The sequence below is a fragment of the Schistocerca piceifrons genome, unplaced genomic scaffold (genome assembly GCF_021461385.2).
Source record: "Schistocerca piceifrons isolate TAMUIC-IGC-003096 unplaced genomic scaffold, iqSchPice1.1 HiC_scaffold_866, whole genome shotgun sequence".
In the NCBI taxonomy this organism is placed as follows: Eukaryota; Metazoa; Arthropoda; class Insecta; order Orthoptera; family Acrididae; genus Schistocerca; species Schistocerca piceifrons.
This window is the reverse complement of record NW_025729131.1, coordinates 1827375-1848800: the sequence shown is the minus strand read 5'-3', so window position 1 is coordinate 1848800 and position 21426 is coordinate 1827375. Positions and strand designations below refer to the sequence as shown.

Below are 21426 nucleotides of genomic sequence, written 5' to 3'. Positions count from 1 at the left end.
ACCTGTCTCTGACAAATAACTTGTCTGGATACAATTCGCTATGGAACAGCATCTGTTAAGTAATTTTGCATATTGTCATTTTGAGGGAAATTTTTGCAGTCGTTAGTCATAGGATACTATTCTCTCTCTCTCTCTCTCTCTCTCTCTCTCTCTCTCTCTCTCTCTCTCTCTCTCTCTCTCTCTTCTTTTTGTTTTTTTTTTCCGAAGTGCAAAATTTTAAATTTCTGAACACTTAAAGCAAGTTACCAGTCTCTGCTCTGCACCACTTTGAAAGATCTGACTGAATATTTATGCAGCTTCTTTCAGATAGTACTTCATTATAGCTAACTGCATCATGTGCAAGATCATTAATATGTGATACGAGCAGCAAGGGTCCCTACACACTTCCATGGGTTACACTTGAAGTTACTTCTACATCTGATGTTGAATCTCCATCCAAGGTAACATGATAAGTCTCCCTACCAAAAGGTCCTCAATTCAGTAACAAATTTCACTTGATACCCCATATGATGATACTTTTGACAATAAGCATAGGTGTGATATGGAGTTGAATGTGTTTTGGAAATCAAGAAATACATCATCTAGCTGTTCAAGATACTTCATTATGTTTGAACTCAAAATATGGTCTAAGATTCTACAACAAATAGATGTCAAGGATGTTGGATGGTAGTTTTGTGGATCACTTGTACTCCCTTTCTTGTAGATGGGTGTGACCTGTGCCTTTTTCCAAGAACTAGACTTGGTCTTTTTTTTTTTTTTTTTTTTTTTTCAAGATATCTGTGATACATTATAGTTACAAGAGGATGAAACTCAGCCACAAATTTAGTATAGAATATGATAGGGATTCCATCAGGTCCTGGATCTTTGTTCAATTTTAATGATTTAAGCTGTTTCTCAAAGCCACTGACTAATTCTTATTCTGTTCATCTTTTCAGTGGTACGAGGATTAAATTGTGGCAATTATCCAGGGTTTTCTTTTGTAAAGGAACATTTGAAAATTTAGTTAAGCATTTCAGCTTTTGCTTTGGTATCCTCAATTTCACTTCATGTCTCATTCACTAGGGTCTGGACACTAACTTTGGTGCAATAACAGCTTTTACATATGACCAGAATTTCTTTGGGTTCTGTGAAAGATCACTTGACAGTAATCTGCTAAGGTAGTCATTGAAGGCATCACAGATTGCTCTCTTGACAGGTAAACTCGTTTCACTCATTATCTCTCTCCCTATAGCCCTACGCTTTGTTTCACACCTATGATGCAGTGATCTCTGTTTCGTTAGAAGTTCTTTTACAGTGACTGTATCCCATGGAGATTCCCTCCCACTATGAACTGTTCTATTGGGTACTTATCTGTCCAGTGCATGGTCAACTATTCTTTTAAACTTGAGCCAGATTTGCTCTTTACCTGTGCTGAAAGTTTAAAGTTCCCCATTGTGAGATGTCACTACTGATTTTTTATCTAGTCTACTGAGCATACTTTCCTAATCATTGTTGCCACAACTGTGTCATGGTCACTGATACTAGTTTTGATGTGGACATCCTCAAAGAGGTCAGCTCTATTTGTTGCCATTACATTCAATATATTTCCATCATGAGTGGGGATCTTAACTATGTGTTCCAGGCAGTTTTCAGAGAAGGCATTTAGTAATGCTTCACAGAATGTCTTATAACACCAACAGCCAACAAAACTATAATTGTCCTAATTAATTGTTGGATGATTAAAGTCTCCCCTGATGATTATGCTATGATTGGGGAACTTATGTACAATTGAACTAAGATTTTCTATAAAGTTTTTGTTTATATCAGGAGATGAGTCTGGTGGGCAATAAAAGCATCCATTTATCATTTTATTCCCACCCCTGATACTGGGTCTTGCCCAAACAGTCTCACATGCCGCTTCGGTTTCTATGTAGCTGGATTTAAGTTTCTTGTTGCTGGGGGACATTGCTGCAGATTGTGACAAAAGTCATTGAAACTCCATGCTCAAGGCTGATCTCCTGAACTATCTCTGCCAGTTGGTGGAATGACCCAAGAGTGGCCTCAGATCCCAGGTGAAAGGCATCTTTGTTCCAGCTTGTGCCACAATCTGCAGTTGCTTGCACACTGTTCCCTCACTGGCTGCTTGATTAGCCTCTTCAACATGTTGAATGTGGCATGCAGGCATACACACTGAGTGCACCTGGTGTCCTTTTGCGTCCCTTGCTGCAATTTTCCTACCATCATTTGCTGTACATTTCAACTGCTGACGATTAATAGACCTCCTACCCTTTTGTGTTCACCTCATCTTGCCACCACACAAAACAGATTTTCCTAAAACAGGTGAAGTGGGTCCCTCTAGATCAGTTTCAGTGAAAGACATCAGCTCGGACTGAGTCCTCCCTGGTCCTCGTCCACCCTGTAGAAGATGCCTAGATCTACCATTGACATGCCTCTCTCAGTAAAGTGAATGGTTAATGACAGATCCCATACTTTCTGCAGAGGAGACAGGATTCATGGGAGAGAATAGTACATGAGGTACCTCTGGTACAGATGTCACAGGTCACTCTCGGGAGCTCTCCACCAATTCTCAGCAACTGCCGATTGTTTGTCTGTAGTCAGGGTGATTTCCAGATGCTTATGAATGTCAACCATTTCATCCAACTATTTTGTTTGTGTGTGTGTGTGTGGGGGGGGGGGGGGGTCATACTTTCATTAACAGTCTTTGTTGTGGTGATGAGGCAAATGCTTCTTGAAAGTCAAGAAATACCTCTGCTTGATTGCTTTTATCTGTGGCTTTCAAAATGTCATGGGAGAGAAGCTCAATCTGAGTTACAAGTGACTGAAGTTTTCAGAATTCGTGCTCATTGGCATGGAGGTCATTCTAGTTGAGAATCTGGTTGAATTTTGAGCACAGAATATGTTGTTCTTAAATGAGTCTATCCCACTTCCCAGCCTCTTGTTCTCTTCTATTTTGTGTTTCTCTTGTTAACATTGTGTCTACAGTAACCCAACCTGCTCTTCAATATTGCTGCCACTGGCATTGAAAATTTTCAATTAGAAATCCTGTTTTAATTTAATATTTATGTTGTGAGCACTTTGCATTTTCCATAGCCAAACCTCTGCTTAATTTTGAAAGATAAATTTCTCGATTTGTTTCCTTAACTGGTGCAGACCAAATCGATAGCACCACAAGTAGATATGAGATTTGTGTCATTAAACATAAGTAAAACTGTCAAACAACCACACAACTGTGATGTGTGTGTATGGACATAAACAGTGCTTCATTTGATTTAAACCAAGCGTGGTCTTTATTGCAGTTTTTGTTTTTTCTGCATTTTCATAACATGTTAGTGCAGCTGTAGCTGATAATATTTTGTAAGTACTCTTGTGAACAGTGTTAAGCGAGCCAGTGTGGAGCACCTGTCCATGACATTATTTGTAACGTCTTAAAATCCTGATACTAATATTGAACCTGTCATAATTGAGACAGACAATGCTTCATGAGCACATGTATGGCAAGTCACTATCAGCTGCCAGTGGTGCAGGTGCAGGTGTGGTGGAGACACCAGAGTTGCTTGCTGTCCGGGAGAAGGCAGAAAAAGCTGCAGCAGAGAAAGTGGCAGCAGACACTCGGCAGACTAACGGATCACTGGAACAGCCAGCTGCTTCTGTATCCCAGCCTTCAACACCTCTTAAGGGCCCCACCAATAAACAGATAGAGACTCGTACTTCAGATGGAAAGAGAAGAATAACACCTATGTACATACCTCCTGCACCAGATGCTGGGTGAGCCTTGATTAATTTTTCTGTAATTTTAAATTGTATTTGTGTGTTGTATGTGTATTGTGTTCATTTTAAATTGAGTTTGATTGGGGGCCTGCACTAGTGCCTATTAACTTCACATCAGTCATGTTTTGTGTCATAAATATAATGTAATTGTACAGATAAAAAACCTACTTACCAAGGAGCAGCAGGAGAAAACGTATATGAAGGTTAAAGAAATATGCAAGCTTTTGGAGCCAGTGGCTCTTTCTTCTGGCAGAAAGGTTGAGGGGAAAGGAAGAGTGATGAAGAAAAAGGATTTGTGAGGTTTAGGAAGTGAGGAGAGTACAGAAAAGTCACTCAGAACCTTGGGTCATGGGAGACTTACCAGATGTGGTGAGAAGGGGAGGGGGTGGGGGGAGGGAATGTTTAATTTGGACAGTGAATGTCACTGAGGAACTTTGGCATTTTGGTCGGCAGTGCTCTTTCCAGTGTTATTTCCAGACATTGTGAACATCAAAGTTTGAGTGTGTCAGTTCCTTAGCAGTGGATAGTGCCTATTTTCTTGATATCAGTGTTCTGTGAGTCAGGCCAGCAATTTCAGTATGTATGAACAGCTGAGGGATACTGCTAATTTTATGGTACTCTCTAAGGAAAGCATTTTTACGCCATATCTCTGGTAGTCGTATGAGTATATGGCTCAAGGAGGGCAGTCATGCAGTAGGAGTTGATTGTACTGTGCCCAAATAGATGCCACACAGTTTATTAATCATTTTAATTCTTGCCCTTCTTTTACCTGTGGTCTTTGTCAGGTGCTCCTTCTAAGCAAGCACTCTGTCCACGGTAGTTGTCACGGTTGAGACCTTCGCCTTCAGAGTTAATGTTAAGCTCTCTTCTTGTGACCATTACAAAGGTGGAAGCATGATACTTCTGTCTTAGTTGTGTTAAGCTGCAGCCTCCATTTATGAAAGTAGTTGCTTGGCAGCTTTAAGTCGGAGATCAAAATGTCTTTGGAGGCCTCAAATGATTCATGTTGTGCAACTTTGGCTGAGTCATCTGTGTAAATGAACTTTCTGGATTGTGTGTTTAGCTTGTTTGAAATATAAATATTCAAGAAGATAAAGGCAAGTTTTGAACCTTTGGCAGTTCGTCTCCATGTGGTGTACCCTGTGTAATGTCAAAAAGGTAACAATGCCTGGTATTCAGACAGTCATCAATTGCTGACCTCCTGGCAAGTTTTAAAACATCTATGGCTGCATCTTATTGATTTCTGAAGAAGACCTTTTGTTGCATTATATCTAGGGTTCTTTGGGTCAGTCTTCTTCAATGTTTGACTCCAGATGTTTAGAAATGGAATTTACTCCTCCGTGATAATGCTCCGTTTAACCTTCCAGGTAATGCATTATACAGGGAAAGATAAATGAGCTAGTTGAATAAATAAAATGTGAAGGAAGAGAGATTACATTTGCAGAAGTGCCAAAATAAACTATGAGTTATCAGTGCAAAGGGAGAGGGAATGAATGAATAGAGAGAGAGAGCATGTGCATTTGTGTTTGTGATCACATGCTTGCATGTATGTCTGTGGTGAACGACTGGATTAATCATAAAACGTCGAACTCAGTAAATGAGAAAGTGACAAGGGAGAATACAATGTTAGGAAGAGAGAGGATTGTAATATGAGGGGAAAACAATGAGAGGTGGTGTGTACTTGGCAGGTGTTGGGCATCAACAGTAAATGTAATAAATAGTGGTTTGTTTGATTCAGATGACCATTCTCTGGACTGTAATGGTTTAATTTTCCTGTTCACTCTGATTTTGCCAGGGATGATTTTGTAGCTGTAATGCACAAGGTTTGAAACTGTACAATGATTTACTGTATCCATAAATATATTCTCCAGTCACTGTTAGTACAGTACCAGTGCTTATTTGAAGTTTCTTGATAAGAAGTATTTTATGTGTTTTTGGGAAATAACAGTTAGATGTTCAGTCAGTAATGAAAGAAAGGGACATTGTTAAGTATATTAACAAAAGTGATCTTAATTGTTATTGCAACGTTAGTTTTAATGAACACATGCACAATGCAATCCCACATTATGTAGCTGGCATCCTGCAGGGAATATTTTAGGCCAACACTTAGTGCATAAAAGTCAAAGGTGTCTTGAAGGATAGTTCCTCGTCATACAGTTATGTTCACTGCTGGCACGCAACTGTTTACAGTATATAATATCATAATTTCTTATGATGTTACGTCGACTATATTAATATAGCTGTTATTCATGATTGAAAATTTGGTTTGCTTTTAGTAATGTAAAGGTGATTGGTGGCTGAAGCTGAGATGTCATTGCTTTCAGTTGTATTAAGAAGGATAATATGAACAGAATTTCTATTTTGTATAATATATGTCCTTGTGATGTTTTAGCATACCACACGTTAAAGTTGTCTGAGGCTGTGTGGACCTATTCAGGAAGGTTCACAGTATCTGTTTCTGTTGCTAAATCTTTGTATATACATTTTTGTTGCCTGTATAAATGAAGTGCTGATGATATGTGGCTAATTTGGATAGAAGTTCATGGTGATGCTTGTAAAATTAGAATTATTGGCAATTGTACCATATATACATTAATTTGGTCTGTGTTTAAACACCCATTCTGCCTCATTCTGACTTACTAAATACAAATGCCAGCTGTCATAGCTGAGGATGGGGTTTAACAGATACTTAGTATCAAAATACTCCCTTCATACTGCAACCCCCCCACCCCCACCCTGCCACAAAATTGTGGCTTCCACCACTCACCCAACCTATTTAATATCCTAGTCCCACCACTGTATTCCACTTCTTATCCCAAACCATCATCCATGTGTCACTACAATGTCAACAGCCAAAATACAAAACATATCATATACATCTTAACTATCAGTTTGTAACTATCTGTCCCACACATCTGTTCCAGCAAACTCCCTGACCTAAAACTCCACCCTTGGACATTTCTATCTCATTCACTTTTCCATTCACCCTTACCTTTGTCCCCCTCACCATTTTTCACTTCTGCACTCATCCCTCCCTCCCTCCCTCCCTCCCTCCTTCCCTCCCTCCCTCTTCTATTTTGGGCTTGTTTCACTGCTGTCACTAAAACCCATCTGTCTCCCCCCTCCGATATTTCAACACTGCTCTATACTGTCCTTTCATCTTCTCCCACACTTTTGCCTAGATGACTATCACTGGCTAGTGCCTGTACACACACATTTTTCTGAGTAATTTCCATTATAATAATGACAAGCATGTTTGCTGTGTCACATTATGTAGCTGATGAATACAGATATTGTGAGATGTTTCTTACACAAATACTAACTGCTTCTGCTACCCTATCTTACCTCATCTAATATTTACAAATTATGTGCCCTGTACATTATGGTGAATATTAGTTGTCCATCATCCTTTATTGTGTTTTAGCTGATTGTCTGCTGTTCCCAGTTACTTATTTACCTCAGCCTTATGTCAGATAGAAAAAGGAATTAAATTATTGTACAGCATAAAACAAACAGTGGTAGGGCACTGGACTCGCATTCGGGAGGATGACGGTTCAATCCCGCGTCCGGCCATCCTGATTTAGGTTTTCCGTGATTTCCCTATATCACTCCAGGCAAATGCCGGGATGGTTCCTTTGAAAGGGCACGGCCGACTTCCTTCCCCATCCTTCCCTAATCTGAGCTTGTGCTCCGTCTCTAATGACCTCATTGTCGATGGGACGTTAAACACCAATGTCCTCCTCCTCCTCCTCCATAAAACAAACCTACTGTATTTATTTGTTTTTAAAAGTATAAATACAATACACAAACTATAAAATTAAGCCCTTTACAAATTTATTGTAAAATTAATTCAAGACAAAACTTGATTACCTAAAATATTTGTCACTCCCTTTCCATTTATGCTCATACTCCTAAGAGGGAAATGTCTTTGAGCTTAGCAACTCCCTGCACCAACCCTGAGTGCCTGAAACAGACATCGAACACCTCTGCCATAATTTCACAAGGAGTCCACAGAAACCTGTTCGCTGTGCAGCTCGACAGCTCAACATGCTCCTGCTGTGCATCTGGCATGTGTTGCGTCGACATTTACACATGAAACCATACAAAATTGAGCTACGGCAAGTTCTTCGTGAAAGTGGCAAACAACAACGTGTGGTGTTCTGTAATTTCGTTCTGGGAAAGATGGAGGATGACAGTTATCTTCCACGTTTAGTGTTTAGTGATGGGGCAACATTCCATTTAAATGGAAAGGTGAACCATTGTAATGTGAAAATATGTGGTACGGAACAACCACATGAGGCTGTACAACATGAGAGGGCTTTCCAAAATTTAATGTGTTTCATGCAGTTTCATGAGAAAAGGTGTATGGTCCATTTTTCTTTGCCAAGAACACTGTTGCAGGAAGCACATATCTTGATATTCTTTAGAACTTTCTTTTCCCACAGTTGGAGACTGATTCGAACAACTTCATTTACCAACAGGATGGGAAACCGCCACACTGTCATCAGGAAGTGAGGGAGTTTTTAAATCAAAGGATTACTGAACAATGGATCGATTGCACTGGAGGAAATGATTCAGCCATACATTACTGCCTTCCAAGGTCACTAGATCTGACTGTATGTAATTATTTCTTGTGGGGGCTTATAAAAAACTCTATTTGTGTGCCTCCATTACAAACAACAATGAATGATCTGAGACATCGCATAACAGCAGCTGGGAAAGCTGTAACTCAAACATGCTTGTTGCAGTGTGGGAACAATTTGAATACCGCATTTCCATATGCCGTGCATCTCAAGGGGGGCCATATTGAACACCTACACCTATGAAAAGGTATTGGGGGGACTTTTGAGTCTCCTGTTCATCAAAAATAGAAAAACCATTGTATACATTTATTAGTTCAGAAATATAGATGTGCCAAATCAGATGATTCTTTTTTCTATAAACCCTGTACTCTGCAGTAGAATATTGCACATGAGTGTGGTTCTGCAGCACACATGTGAAAAAAAGATGATTACTTGAATGATTCTATGAAAACTGTTAGTGACTCAGTGCTGGCTACGAATACTATCGAACATCTGTGTTGTCTGCTTTTGTTGAAAGGTGAATCTGTACAATCTTTGCAAGCAAGTCTAAAAATGAATCAGTCCCCCTTCACAAAGTTTTACTCTTGCCGCATAGGAAATGCCTCAAATCCAGAAGACCAGCATATGAAAGAGAAATCCAAATGCTCTCCACTGGGTTGAACTGTGATGCTAAATGGAAATGTAAGTGGTAAGCCGTGAAAACCGGGAGTCATGAGCTTATTGGCAACTCAACTTTTAAAGTTCCAGGCTTTCATCATCCTGGAAAGGTGTTGTGTAAAGCTTAATACATTTCGAACTGGAGAAGGTATGTGCAAATACACCATGCACAAATGGCGTGTTTGCACTGATGGGATGTGTGTCTTTGATGATGTACAGACAATAAGCCACATTGTAAATACGTGCCCTAATAGATGTTTCCCTAGTGGTATTGAGTCTGCATGAAGTATCTGAAAAGGTGCTTCACTGGGCTTAGTCTTCCAACATTTGTTTGTAGTCTGAACTACTGAATGTTTATATACCCTAAATAGTTGTGCATGTGTATTTTTTGGTGCACCAAGCTACATAAATTTAAGTATTAACTGTGTTTTTTGTACTTGTCACTTCTTTTTCCACATGTTGTTACTTTTAGGAAGCTTTAATTTTCGAGTACTAGTAATAGTGTTCCATAGATTTTGTGTTTGTTTTGAATACAGTCCAGAGACAGTTAGTGTTTATTTTCATTGTTTCCAACAAGAAGTGTCTAGTAACCACAGTTTAGTCAGCTATCAGCCGCCTTTAGTGAATTAGCAGTCCAGTTAAAAGTTGATTACTTAACTCTCTACAGTAAATTGTTGATTTCTTAGGATGGATAGGATGTGTGACTGCTGTGTACGGATGCAGGAGGAGCTGGCCACTGTTTGCAAACAGCTGAACATGCTGATGGCCACGGTCAGCTGTCTTTAGGCTGCTGCCTCAGAGTGTAGCGGCAATGGGGAATCTGGTGCGTCACATGGCACACACCAGGTGTTACATGCTTCACCCACGGTCCCTGCTTTCGAGACATCATCGCGGGTACTGGACCCGGTTGGGCCAACCTCTCCCCAAGGAGAGTGGCGGGTTCAACGGCGTTCGCGTTGCTTGACGCGGAGTGTCAATGTGGAGGCTGGCCGTGCCAGTGAGTGGACATGTGGCCGCTCCTTCAGCAAGGTCTGAACAGGCACACGGGGGAGGGGTTTATTAGTGATTAGGAGCTCCAATGTTAGGTGGGTGATGGAGCCCCTAAGGGAAATAGCAGAAAGGTCGGGGAAGAAGGCCAGTGTTCACTCTGTCTGCTTGCCGGTGGGGGTCTCATCCGAGATGTGGAGGAGGCCCTGCCAGCGGTAATAGAGAGCAGTTGGTGCACCTGACTGCAAATTGTTGCTCATGTTGACAGCAATGAGTTCTGCTGTCTGGATTCAGGGTTCATCCTGAGTTCATACAGGCGGTTGGCAGAGTTGGTGAAGGTGGAAAGTCTCGCTCATGGGGTGGAATCTGAACTAACTATTTGGAGTGTCGTTCCCAGAACCGATCGCGGTCCTCCGCTTTGGAGCCGATTGGAAGGCTTAAACCAGAGGCTGAGACGATTCTCCCGAGATCTGGGGTGCAAATTTCTTGACCTCCACTATCGGGTGGGGAAATGTAGGGTCCCCCTGAATAGGTCAGGCATGCACTACACACAGGGAATGACAATATTAATGTGGTAATAGTAAACTGCAGGAGGGTCTATAGAAAGATCCCAGAACTGCTCTCATTAATAAATGGTTACAATGCCCACATATTACTAGGGACGGAAAGTTGGCTGAAACCAGATGTAAACAGCAATGAAATTTTAAACTCAGATTGGAATGTATATCACAGAGACAGGCTGGACAGTGAAGGGGGAGGCGTGTTTATAGCGATAAAAAGTGCAATAGTAGCAAAGGAAATTGACAGGGATCCAAAATGTGAAATAATTTGGGTGAAGATCACGGTTAAAGCAGACTCAAACATGGTAATTGGATGTCTTTATAGGCCCCCTGGCTCAGCAGCTGTTGTGGCAGAACGCCTGAAGGAAAATTTGAAAAGTATTTCGAGTAGATTTCCCGACCATGTTATAGTTCTGGGTGGAGATTTTAATTTACCAGATATAGACTGGGAGACTCAAACGTTTATAACAGGTGGCAGGGACAAAGAATCCAGTGAAATTTTTTTTAATGCATTATCTGAAAACTACCTTGAGCAGTTAAACAGAGAATCGACTCGCGATAACATGTTAGACCTTCTGGTGACAAACAGACCTGAACTATTTGAAACAGTTAACGCAGAACAGGGACTCAGTGATCATAAAGCAGTTACAGCATCAGTGATTTCAGCCGTAAATAGAAATATTAAAAAAGGAGCTAAATTTTTCTGTGTAGTGAAAGAGACAAAAAACAGATTTCAGAGTACTTGATGGCTCCACAAAAGTATTATCTCATGTACAGATAGTGTTGAGGATCAGTGGACAAAGTTCAAAACCATCGTACAATATGCATTAGATGAGTATGTGCCAAGCAAGACTATAAGAGATGGAAAAGAGCCACAGTGGTACAACAACTGAGTTAGAAAACTGCTGCGGAAGCAAAGGGAACTTCACAGTAAACATAAACATAGCCAAAGCCTTGCATACGAACAAAAATTACGTGAAGCAAAATGTAGTGTGAGGAGGGCTATGTGAGAGGTGTTCAGCGAATTCGAAAGCAAAGTTCTATGTTCTGACTTGGCAGAAAATCCTAAGAAATTTTGATCTTATGTCAAAGCGGTAAGTGGATCAAAACAAAATGTCCAGACACTCTGTGACCAAAATGGTACTGAAGCAGAGGATGACAGACTAAAGGCTGAAATACTAAGTGTCTTTCTCCAAAGCTGTTTCACAGAGGAATGCTGCACTCTAATTCCTTCTCCAGATTGTCGCACAGATGACAAAATGGTAGATATCGAAACAGATGACAGAGGGATAGAAAAACAATTAAGATCGCTCAAAAGAGGAAGGGCCGCGGGACCTGATGGGATATCAGTTCGATTTTACACAGAGTACATGAAGGAACTTGCCCCCCTTTTTGCAGCAGTGTATCATAGGTCTCTAGAAGAGTGTAGCGTTCCAAAGGATTGGAAAAGGGCACAGGTCATCCCCGTTTTCAAGAAGGGACGTCGAACAGACGTGCAGAACTATAGACCTATATTTCTTACGTTGATCAGTTGTAGAATTTTGGAACACATATTATGTTCGAGTATAATGACTTTTCTGGAGACTGGAAATCTACTCTGTAGGAATCAGCATGGGTTTCAAAAAGACGATTGTGTGAAACCCAGCTCGCGCTATTTGTCCATAAGACTCATAGGGCCATAGACATGCGCTCCCAGGAAGATGCTGTGTTTCTTGACTTCCGCAAGGCGTTTGATACAGTTTCCCACAGTCATTTAATGAACAAAGTAAGAGCATATGGACTATCAGACAAATTGTGTGATTGGATTGAAGAGTTCCTAGGTAACAGATCGCAGCACGTCATTCTCAATGGAGAGAAGTCCTCCGAAGTAAGAGTGATTTCAGGTATGCCGCAGGGGAATGTCGTAGGACCATTGCTATTCACAATATATATAAATGACCTTGTGGATAACATCGGAAATTCACTGAGGCTTATTGTGGATGATGCTGTAGTATATCGAGAGGTCGTAACAATGGAAAATTGTACTGAAATGCAGGAGGATCTGCAACGAATTGATGCATGGTGTGGGGAATGGCAATTGAATCTCAATGTAGACAAGTGGAATGTGCTGTGAATACATAGAAAGATCATTTATCATTTAGCTACAATATAGCAGCTCAGCAATTGGAAGCAGTTAATTCCGTAAATTATCTGGGAGTAGGCATTAGGAGTGATTTAAAATCGAATGACCATATAAAATTAATCAAAAGTAAAGCAGATGCCAGACTGAGATTCATTGGAAGAATCCTAAGAAAATGCAGTTCGAAAACGAAGGGAGTAGGTTACAGTACACTTGTTCACCCACTGCTTGAATACTGCTCACTGGTGTGGGATCCATACCAGATAAGGTTGATAGAAGAGATAGAGAAGATCCAACGGAGAGCAGTGCGCTTCGTTACAGGATCATTTAGCAATCATGAAAGCATTACGGAGATGATAGATACACTCCAGTGGAAGACTCTGCAAGAGAGACGCTCAGTAGTTCGGTACGGGCTTTTGTTGAAATTTCGAGAACATACTTTCACCGAGGAGTCAAGCAGTATATTGCTCCCCCCTACATATACCTCATGAAGAGACCATGAGGATAAAATGAGAGAGATTAGAGCCCACACAGAGGCATACCGACAATCTTGCTTTCCACGAACAACACGAGACTGGAATAGAAGGGAGAACTGATAGAGGTACTCAAGGTACCCTCTGCCACACACCATCAGGTGGCTTGTGAACTATGGATGTAGATGTAAATGTAGATGTATAAATATGTATGTCAGTTTTCTTGTTGCCATTGATACATGTGGTGGTGCTGCTGCTGCTGCTAGTAATCATATGTTATATTATCACAATGATTTACTTTCGAATTTTCAGTGATATTGTTATTAAAATAAATTTTTTGTATTTTCCTCACAAGGATGGGCCTCGCCCTTTTGGGTTGGCAATTACTGGTAGTGCACACCAGCCAACATTTAGCAGTTCCTCTGAGACCAAAAGTCGTATTATGACTGAAAAACGGGATGATGTGGTGCGGCCAAATGTTAGTAGCAGTGGAGGAACTCCTGGTTCCAGCAAATCTTGTGATGGCACACCAAGCCCTGCTGGAAGTACACCTGTCAAAGGTGTTCAGGCAGATAATAGCCTAGCTGGAACCCAAGTAGTTATCGGAGTAACTGACAACAAGCATCGCTCAACAAGCAATGCAGAAACGTAAGTTAATAAATGAAAATATATCTCCAGCAAGTTGTGTGTACTCTTTCCTTTCTTCTTGACTGTAATTGTATCCAAGCTATCTTAGAAAATTTGCAGTTGGTTCTTGGTTATCACCTTGCAATTTATGTGTTAAACAATGGCAACTCTAGGTTGGAATATCAGTAATATTAGGAAAATGATAGATTGCTACTTACCATAAAGATGACCTGTTGAGCTGCAGGCAGACACAATGAAAACCCTGTTACACATTAATAGCTTTTGGACAAAGCCTTTTTCAGCAAAGGAAACATCTCATATCCTGACAAGAAAGCACACATCATGCATGCATGACCACTAGCAAATGATCGAAGCATCTAACCTTTGGCATTCTTCTGTAGCACTATATTCACTTACATACGTGACTCACTCCTTCAAATACACTGGTCAACACAATTAGGAAATCAGTTGAGATGTCTTGGTTCTGAAGTATTGTCATTGGCAGAATGAACTAAAATGGTTCAACATCTTTCTGTCGGTTCTACGGGGTGGAGACAACAACATTATGAAACTTTCTGGCAGATTAAAACTGTGTGCTGGAGTGAGACTCAAACTTGGGTCCTTTGCCTTTCATGGGCAAGTGCTCTACCTCTGAACTACAGAAGCATTCCTGGAGTGCTAATTCTGCAAGGTTCGCAGGAGAGCTTCTGTGAAGTTTGGGAGGTAGGAGACGGGATACTGGCAGAACTGAAGCTGTGAGGATGGGGCATGAATCATGCTTGGGTAGCTCAGATGGTAGAACACTTGCCACGAAAGGCAAAGTTCCCGAGTTCGAGTCTCAGTCCGGCACACAGTTTTAATCTGCCAGGAAGTTTCATATTAGCACACACTCCGCTGCAGAGGGCAAATCTCTTTCAACAATATTATGATCACTGAGATAGTGGTAATAACGTAAAGCTACTGCAGATGGGATTGGTGTTGACTTGTGTTTACTCTACCAAACGAATTACACAAGTAGTTGGATTCAGGGAGAGCCATAGGATGGATGGAAGTGGGACAGACACAGAGAGAGGTGCCTGCAGGCATTTGAGTGTCCCAGAGTGTAATATCTAGGACCTGGACACAATTTCAGACAACAGGAACCGTTAAAAGAAGGCAAGGCCAAGGTCATCCGTGGGTAACATCAACAAGAAATGACAATTATCTCTGGTTAACAGCTCACCGAGACAGGAGGCTGAATGCACCTCAACTGCAATGCACCCTCCAGGCAGCAACAAGACGAAATCGCCTTCGGGAATGTGGCCTGTACACATGGAGGCCTATGGTGTGTGTCCCATTAAAACCATGACACCAGTTAGCCCACAGAAACTGGGTGAAGGAACATCAGGATTGGAGTCTTACTTTTCACAGATGAGTTTAAGATTTTGTGTTCAGCCGGACAACGCCATTCCCTTATCTGGAGAGAATGTGGAATTCAGAACAATCCTGCTTCTGTGCAGGAAACATCACCATATCATGGTGGTTGACGAATAGTGTGGGCAGGAGTCAGTATTGGTGGATGTACGGACCTCTATGCTGTTCAGAATGGTGCTTTGACTGCTCAGAGGTATAGATACGAGATCCTTTGACCTTCTGTTGTGCCCTACACAGGTGCCATGGGAGATGGGTTCCTTTTGGTGAACGATAACACTCTTCGTACAGAGCTGCACTGGTGAACAATGTGCTTGAAGCTGAGGGAATTGAACAAATGGAGTGGCTAGCTTTTTCACTGGATTTCAACACAATTGAGCATGTCTAGGATGCATTTGGCAGGCACATTGCAGCCACATCAGCACCTCCCACAACGGTTGCAGAGCTGGATATTGCACTCGTGGAAGAATGGTCAAATATCCCTCAAGAGCTGATTGATAACCTCACACTGTCCGTGCCATGCAGACGTGCACCTGTACTGGCTGCCTGAGTTGATTACGCACAATATCATAGGGGAACGAAATGACTGTATCACTATTATGGTAGCCTCATGGTGCCTCACTCTATGTAAATGCCATGTAAACCTCAAGTAAAGAGTTGAGACAGCAAAATATCGTACTTTATCACACACACATTCCACTTGTAACTGCTTCCCTTTCATGCATCTCAACTCTTACAACTGCTATCTGATTTCTGTACAAATTGTAAAGAGCCTTCTGCTCCCTGTATTTTATGCCTGCCACCTTAAGAGTTTGAAAGAGAATATTCCAGTCAAAATTGTCAAAAGCTTTCTCTAACTCTACAGATGCTATAAATGTAGGTTTGTCTTTCCTTAACCTGTCTTCTATGAGAAGTTGTAAGATCAGTATTGCCTCACATCTTCCTACATTTCTATGGAATCAAAACTGAACTTCCCCTAGTTCAGCTTCTATCAGTTTTCCCAATCTTCTATAAAGAATTCATGTTAGTATTTTGCAGCCGTGACTTATTAAACTGATAGTTTCTCACCTGTCAGCACCTGCTTTCTTTGGAATTAGAAATATTATATTCTTCTTGAAGTCTGAAGTCTGAGAGTATTTTGCTTGTCTCATACATCTTGCTCACCAGATGGAAGAGGTTAGTCATGGCTGGCTCTCCCTGAGTTTTCAGTAGTTCTAACAGAACGTTGTCTACTCTCGGGGCCTTGTTTCGGCTTAGGACTTTCAGTACTCTGTGAAATTCTTCACGCAGTATTATATATTCCTTCTCACCTTCATCAAGATCCTCTTCCATTTCCAAAATGTTACCCTCAAGTGTATTTCCTGTCTATTGACTCTCTATATACTCCTTCCACCTTTCTGCTTTCCCATCTTTGCTTAGGTCTGGTTTTCCATCTGATGTCTTGATAGTAACACAGGTAGTTCCCTTTTCTGCAAAAGTTCCTGCTTAGCCATTTTGCATTTCCTGTCAGTCTCAGTTTTTAGACATTTGTATTCTCTTTTGCCTGCTTCATGTACTGCATTTTTATATTGTCTCCATTCATCAAGTAAATTCAATATCTCTCATTTTACCCAAGGACTTCTGCTAGCACTTGTCTTTTTACCTACTTGATCCTCTGCTGCTTTCACTATTTCATCTCTCAAAGCTATCCATTCTTGTTCTATTCTATTCTATTCCTTTCCCCCCATCTTGTCAGTCATTCTCTAATGCTTCCTCTGAAACTCTTTACAATCTCATGTTCTCTAAGAGTATTCCTATGTTTTTGCAGTTTCTTCAGTTTTAAACTACAGTTCATCACCAATAAATTGTGCCCAGGGGCCACATCTGCCCCTCGAAATGTCCTACAATTTAAAACCTTGTTCCTCCATCTTTCTGTGTCATCTGGCCATTTTCAGAATCTTATCAATACTCATCCATAAACTTTCAGGTGCTAATCTTGTACTCAAATGAAGAAGCTTGTTCAAGATCTTCCAAAATTCAGGTACAGTCTGAGCCCTCAAATATGTTTGTCCAAGCAACGAGTGCGACATAGGCATCTCAACTCTGCCATGTTGGCTATAGATGAATTTTTGAAATGAACATGTGCTTCAGAGGGAACAATTGACGAGAATGGGGAAAGAAATACAGTAGAAGTAGAATGGGTAGCTTTGAGGAATGAAATAGTAAAGGCAGCAGAGGATCAAGTAGGTAAAAAGGCGAGGGCTAGTAGAAATCCTTGGGTAACAGAAGAGATAGTAAATTTAATTGATGAAAGGGGAAAATACAAAAATGCAGTGAGTGAAGCAGGCAAAAAGGAATACGAACGTCTCAGAAATGAGATCGACAGGAAGTGCAAAATGGCTAAGCAGGGATGGCTAGCGGACAAATGTAAGGATGTAGAGGCTTATCTTAAGAGGGGTAAGATAGATACTGCACACAGGAAAATTAAAGAGACCTTTGGAGAAAAGATAACCACTTGTATGAATATCAAGAGCTCAGATGGAAACCCAGTTCTAAGCAAAGAAGGGAAAGCAGAAAGGTGGAAGGAGTATATAAAGGGTCTATACAGGGGCGATGTTCTTGAGGACAATATTATGGAAATGGAAGAGGAGGTAGATGAAGATGAAATGGGAGATATGATACTGTGTGAAGAGTTTGACAGAGCACTGAAAGACATAAGTTGCAACAAGGCCCCGGGAGGAGACAACATTCCATTAGAACTACTGACAGCCTTGGGAGAGCCAGGCCTAACAAAACTCTACCATCTTGTGAGTAAGATGTATGAGACAGGCGAAATTCCCTCAGACTTCAAGAAGAATGTAGTAATTCCAATCCCAAAGAAAGCAGGTGTTGACAGATGTGAAAATTACCGAACTCTCAGTTTAATAAGCCACAGCTGCAAAATACTAATGTGAATTCTTTACAGACGAATGGAAAAACTGGTAGAAGCTGGCCTCGGGGAAGATCAGTTTGGATTCTGTAGAAAAGTTGGAACACGTGAGGCAATACTGACCCTACGACTTATCTTAGAAGCTAGATTAAGGAAAGGCAAACCTACGTTTCTAGCATTTGTAGACTTAGAGAAAGCTTTTGACAATGTTGACTGGAATACTCTCTTTCAAATTCTGAAGGTGACAGGGGTAAAATACAGGGAGCAAAAGGCTATTTACAATTTGTACAAAAACCAGATGGCAATTGTAAGAGTCTAGGGACATGAAAGGGAAGCAGTCGTTGGGAAGGGAGTGAGACAGGGTTGTAGCCTTTCCCCGATGTTATTCAATCTGTATATTGAGCAAGTAGTAAAGGAAACAAAAAGGAGTAGGTATTAAAATCCATGGAGAAGAAATAAAAACTTTGAGGTTCGCCGATGACATTGTAATTCTGTCAGAGACAGCAAAGAACCTAGACAAGCAGTTGAACGGAATGGACAGTGTCTTGAAAGGAGAATATAAGATGAATATCAACAAAAGCAAAACGAGGATAATGGAATGTAGTTGAATTAAGTCGGGTGATGCTGAGGGAATTAGATTAGGAAATGAGACACTTAAAGTAGTAAAGGAGTTTTGCTTTTTGGGGAGCAAAATAACTGATGACGGTCGAAGTAGAGAGGATATAAAATGTAGACTGGCAATGGCAAGGAAAGCGTTTCTGAAGAAGAGAAATTTCGTAACATGGAGTATAGATTTAAGTGTCAGGAAGTTGCTTCTGAAAGTATTTGTATGGAGTGTAGCCATGTATGGAAGTGAAACATGGTCAATAAATAGTCTGTACAAGACGAGATTAGAAATGTGATGCTACAGAAGAATGCTGAAGATTAGATGGGTAGTTCACATAACTAATGAGGAGGTATTGAATAGAATTGGGGATAAGAGAGTTTGTGGCACAACGTGACTAGAAGAAGGGATCGGTTGGTAGGACATGTTCTGAGGCATCAAGGGATCACCAGTTTGGTACTGGAGGGCAGCTTGGAGGGTAAAAATCGTAGAGGGAGACCAAGAGATGAATACACTAAGCAGATTCAGAAGGATGTAGGCTGCAGTAGGTACTGGGAGATGAAGAAGCTTGCACAGGATAGAGCAGCATGGAGAGCTGCATCAAACCAGTCTCAGGACTGAAGACCACAACACAACAACAACAACAACACATGTGCTTCAGCCTTTCCCACACTACAAATTTTTTGAATGAATTGCTAACAAACTGGACACCATTTCAACAAGAGCCTGTGTGGCCTCAGTTGTAATTAGGGATTTTTTATCAGGTAAAATACTACATACAGTACTGAGACCAACAGTCCATCAACACTAGAATTTACTCTGTCGAGGAGTTCCTTGAAAAATTAAGCTGATTCTTGTTTTATTGTTGACTGCGTTTACTTAAACTTATGGAATGACTTTTTTCGGTTTCATAAACATTTTGTTTTTATCTGTTATTACTTTTATGTTGTAATTTCATGTAGAGACTTTTCCATGATCTTGGAGATTTGCTCCCATGGAACTTGATGTGTAAATAATAAATAAATGAATTATCTCTTCCCCTTAGATTTAATCTGAAAATATCAAATATGGCTAAACCATTAATGCTTTGTAGGATTATAGGACATGTCCTGTAGTGTGTGACCCTGACATAGTTCTCATTGTAGTTTCAACTCATTTATTCAGATTTTTAAAATAATTAAATTTTAATGTATTCACTAATTTATATGAAATGACTATGTCTTTCATGCAGATACCAAATCAAGGGTACTCTGCAGGTACTCAAATCCACCAATGTCTTTTATCTGTAGTAATTTTCTTGGATCCAATTGTCAAATCAGGTGTGTTAATAGAAGACTCAAGTCTTTGGAAATTTTTGTTTGACAAAATAAGTTACTTCCACATCCAAATTAATCAGTGCAATTCCAGAAACAATTTCTCATTAACAGCTCATCAGTTTCAGTTAGTATGTTCTGGGTATCTGAAAACTTTTCCTGGACTTTAGAAAATTGTTAGTGCATCTTTAATTATCTCTTGCCTGTGAGAGTAAGTGTAAAGTATTGTTTTGAAGTTCATCGAGACCCCAATACGACTGCATCTTCTTGATTCAGGATACAATTAGATTATTTTTCATTCCACAGAAACCATTGTGAAGAGATCCTCAAGGATACTGACCATGTCATAAAACAAGAAATAGGCTTATTAAAAGGAAATTAAACTATTGGACAGTGTCCTTCATCACATTTAGAAAAATTCACACACAGATTTATACATCAACAACTCAGACATTTGGACTACATTGTCTCTGAGAAAAGAAATTTACAACCAATGACTGTATGACATAAGAAAACTTTCCCTGGGAGGCCAAATTGAACATTTGCATATATTCACAATTTATTCAAGACTTACTATCTTTGTCAGAATTCAGTGTTGCTTATTACAATTATTACTGTGAAAATAAACTTTTTCACACACAATTTATTTTCAGTTTGACACTTCATTCCATTTTGTCTTTCTGTTTCACCAGTAAATCTTGGGACGTCCATAGTTGATACTAATAAAGAAAACTCAAGCAGGGATTAATATCTAAGTGTGACTCCGAGTGATGTTACAATATAAATGCTATGATAATGCTGTCTACACTTTTGCCACTATACTAGTACTGTCACTCTTGTCATTGACCACAACTTCAATATACCGTATTTACTCGAATCTAAGCCGCACCTGAAAAATGAAACTTGAAATGAAGGAAAAAAGAAAATTTCCCGAATCTAAGCCACACCTGAAATTTGAGGCTCAATATTCAAGGGGAGAGAAAAGTTTTAGACTGCACCTCCAAATCGAAGCAAAGTTCGTCCGTTTTAACATGAGACACAATTTCAGTTGAATGGGTGAAGATACAGCTACATTAGTTTGGTTCGAGTTGTAAGCTTAACAGTTAAGCTTTACCAACTAGCCATTGTTATGTGTCAGGCGTTCCGCCTGTATTTATAAGGGTACCCTTCCTTTTTCATGTGCTCCATCTGGTTTGAATCGATTGCTTATTTTGCTTCGATCTGACAAGTGCCGTTCTCTTTGTTATAGGTGTTTACGTCACTCTAAGCTGAAAATGCATTATTGTACTGTGTCATGCATTGTTTGTCGCAGTCTGATAATGAGTGTTTACGACCTGTCACCGCTCGCGGCATGACTCACTTTCATGTGCGCTACCGTGGCCTACAATAAAAAAAAGAGAGGAATTGTCTCATAAGG

General features: G+C 40.4%; 1 protein-coding gene across 1 annotated transcript in view; it reads left to right on the top strand.

Annotated features, from left to right (window-relative positions):
* LOC124771034 (protein HIRA-like) overlaps nt 1-21426 on the top strand; it is a gene marked incomplete at its 5' end in the record, with an annotated part of 86603 nt that overhangs the window by 62412 nt on the left and 2765 nt on the right. Inside the window, 2 exons of the mRNA XM_047249274.1 lie at nt 3470-3765; nt 13460-13795. Of these exons, the coding sequence (XP_047105230.1) occupies nt 3470-3765; nt 13460-13795 (632 nt within the window). The remainder of the gene's footprint in view (nt 1-3469; nt 3766-13459; nt 13796-21426) is intronic.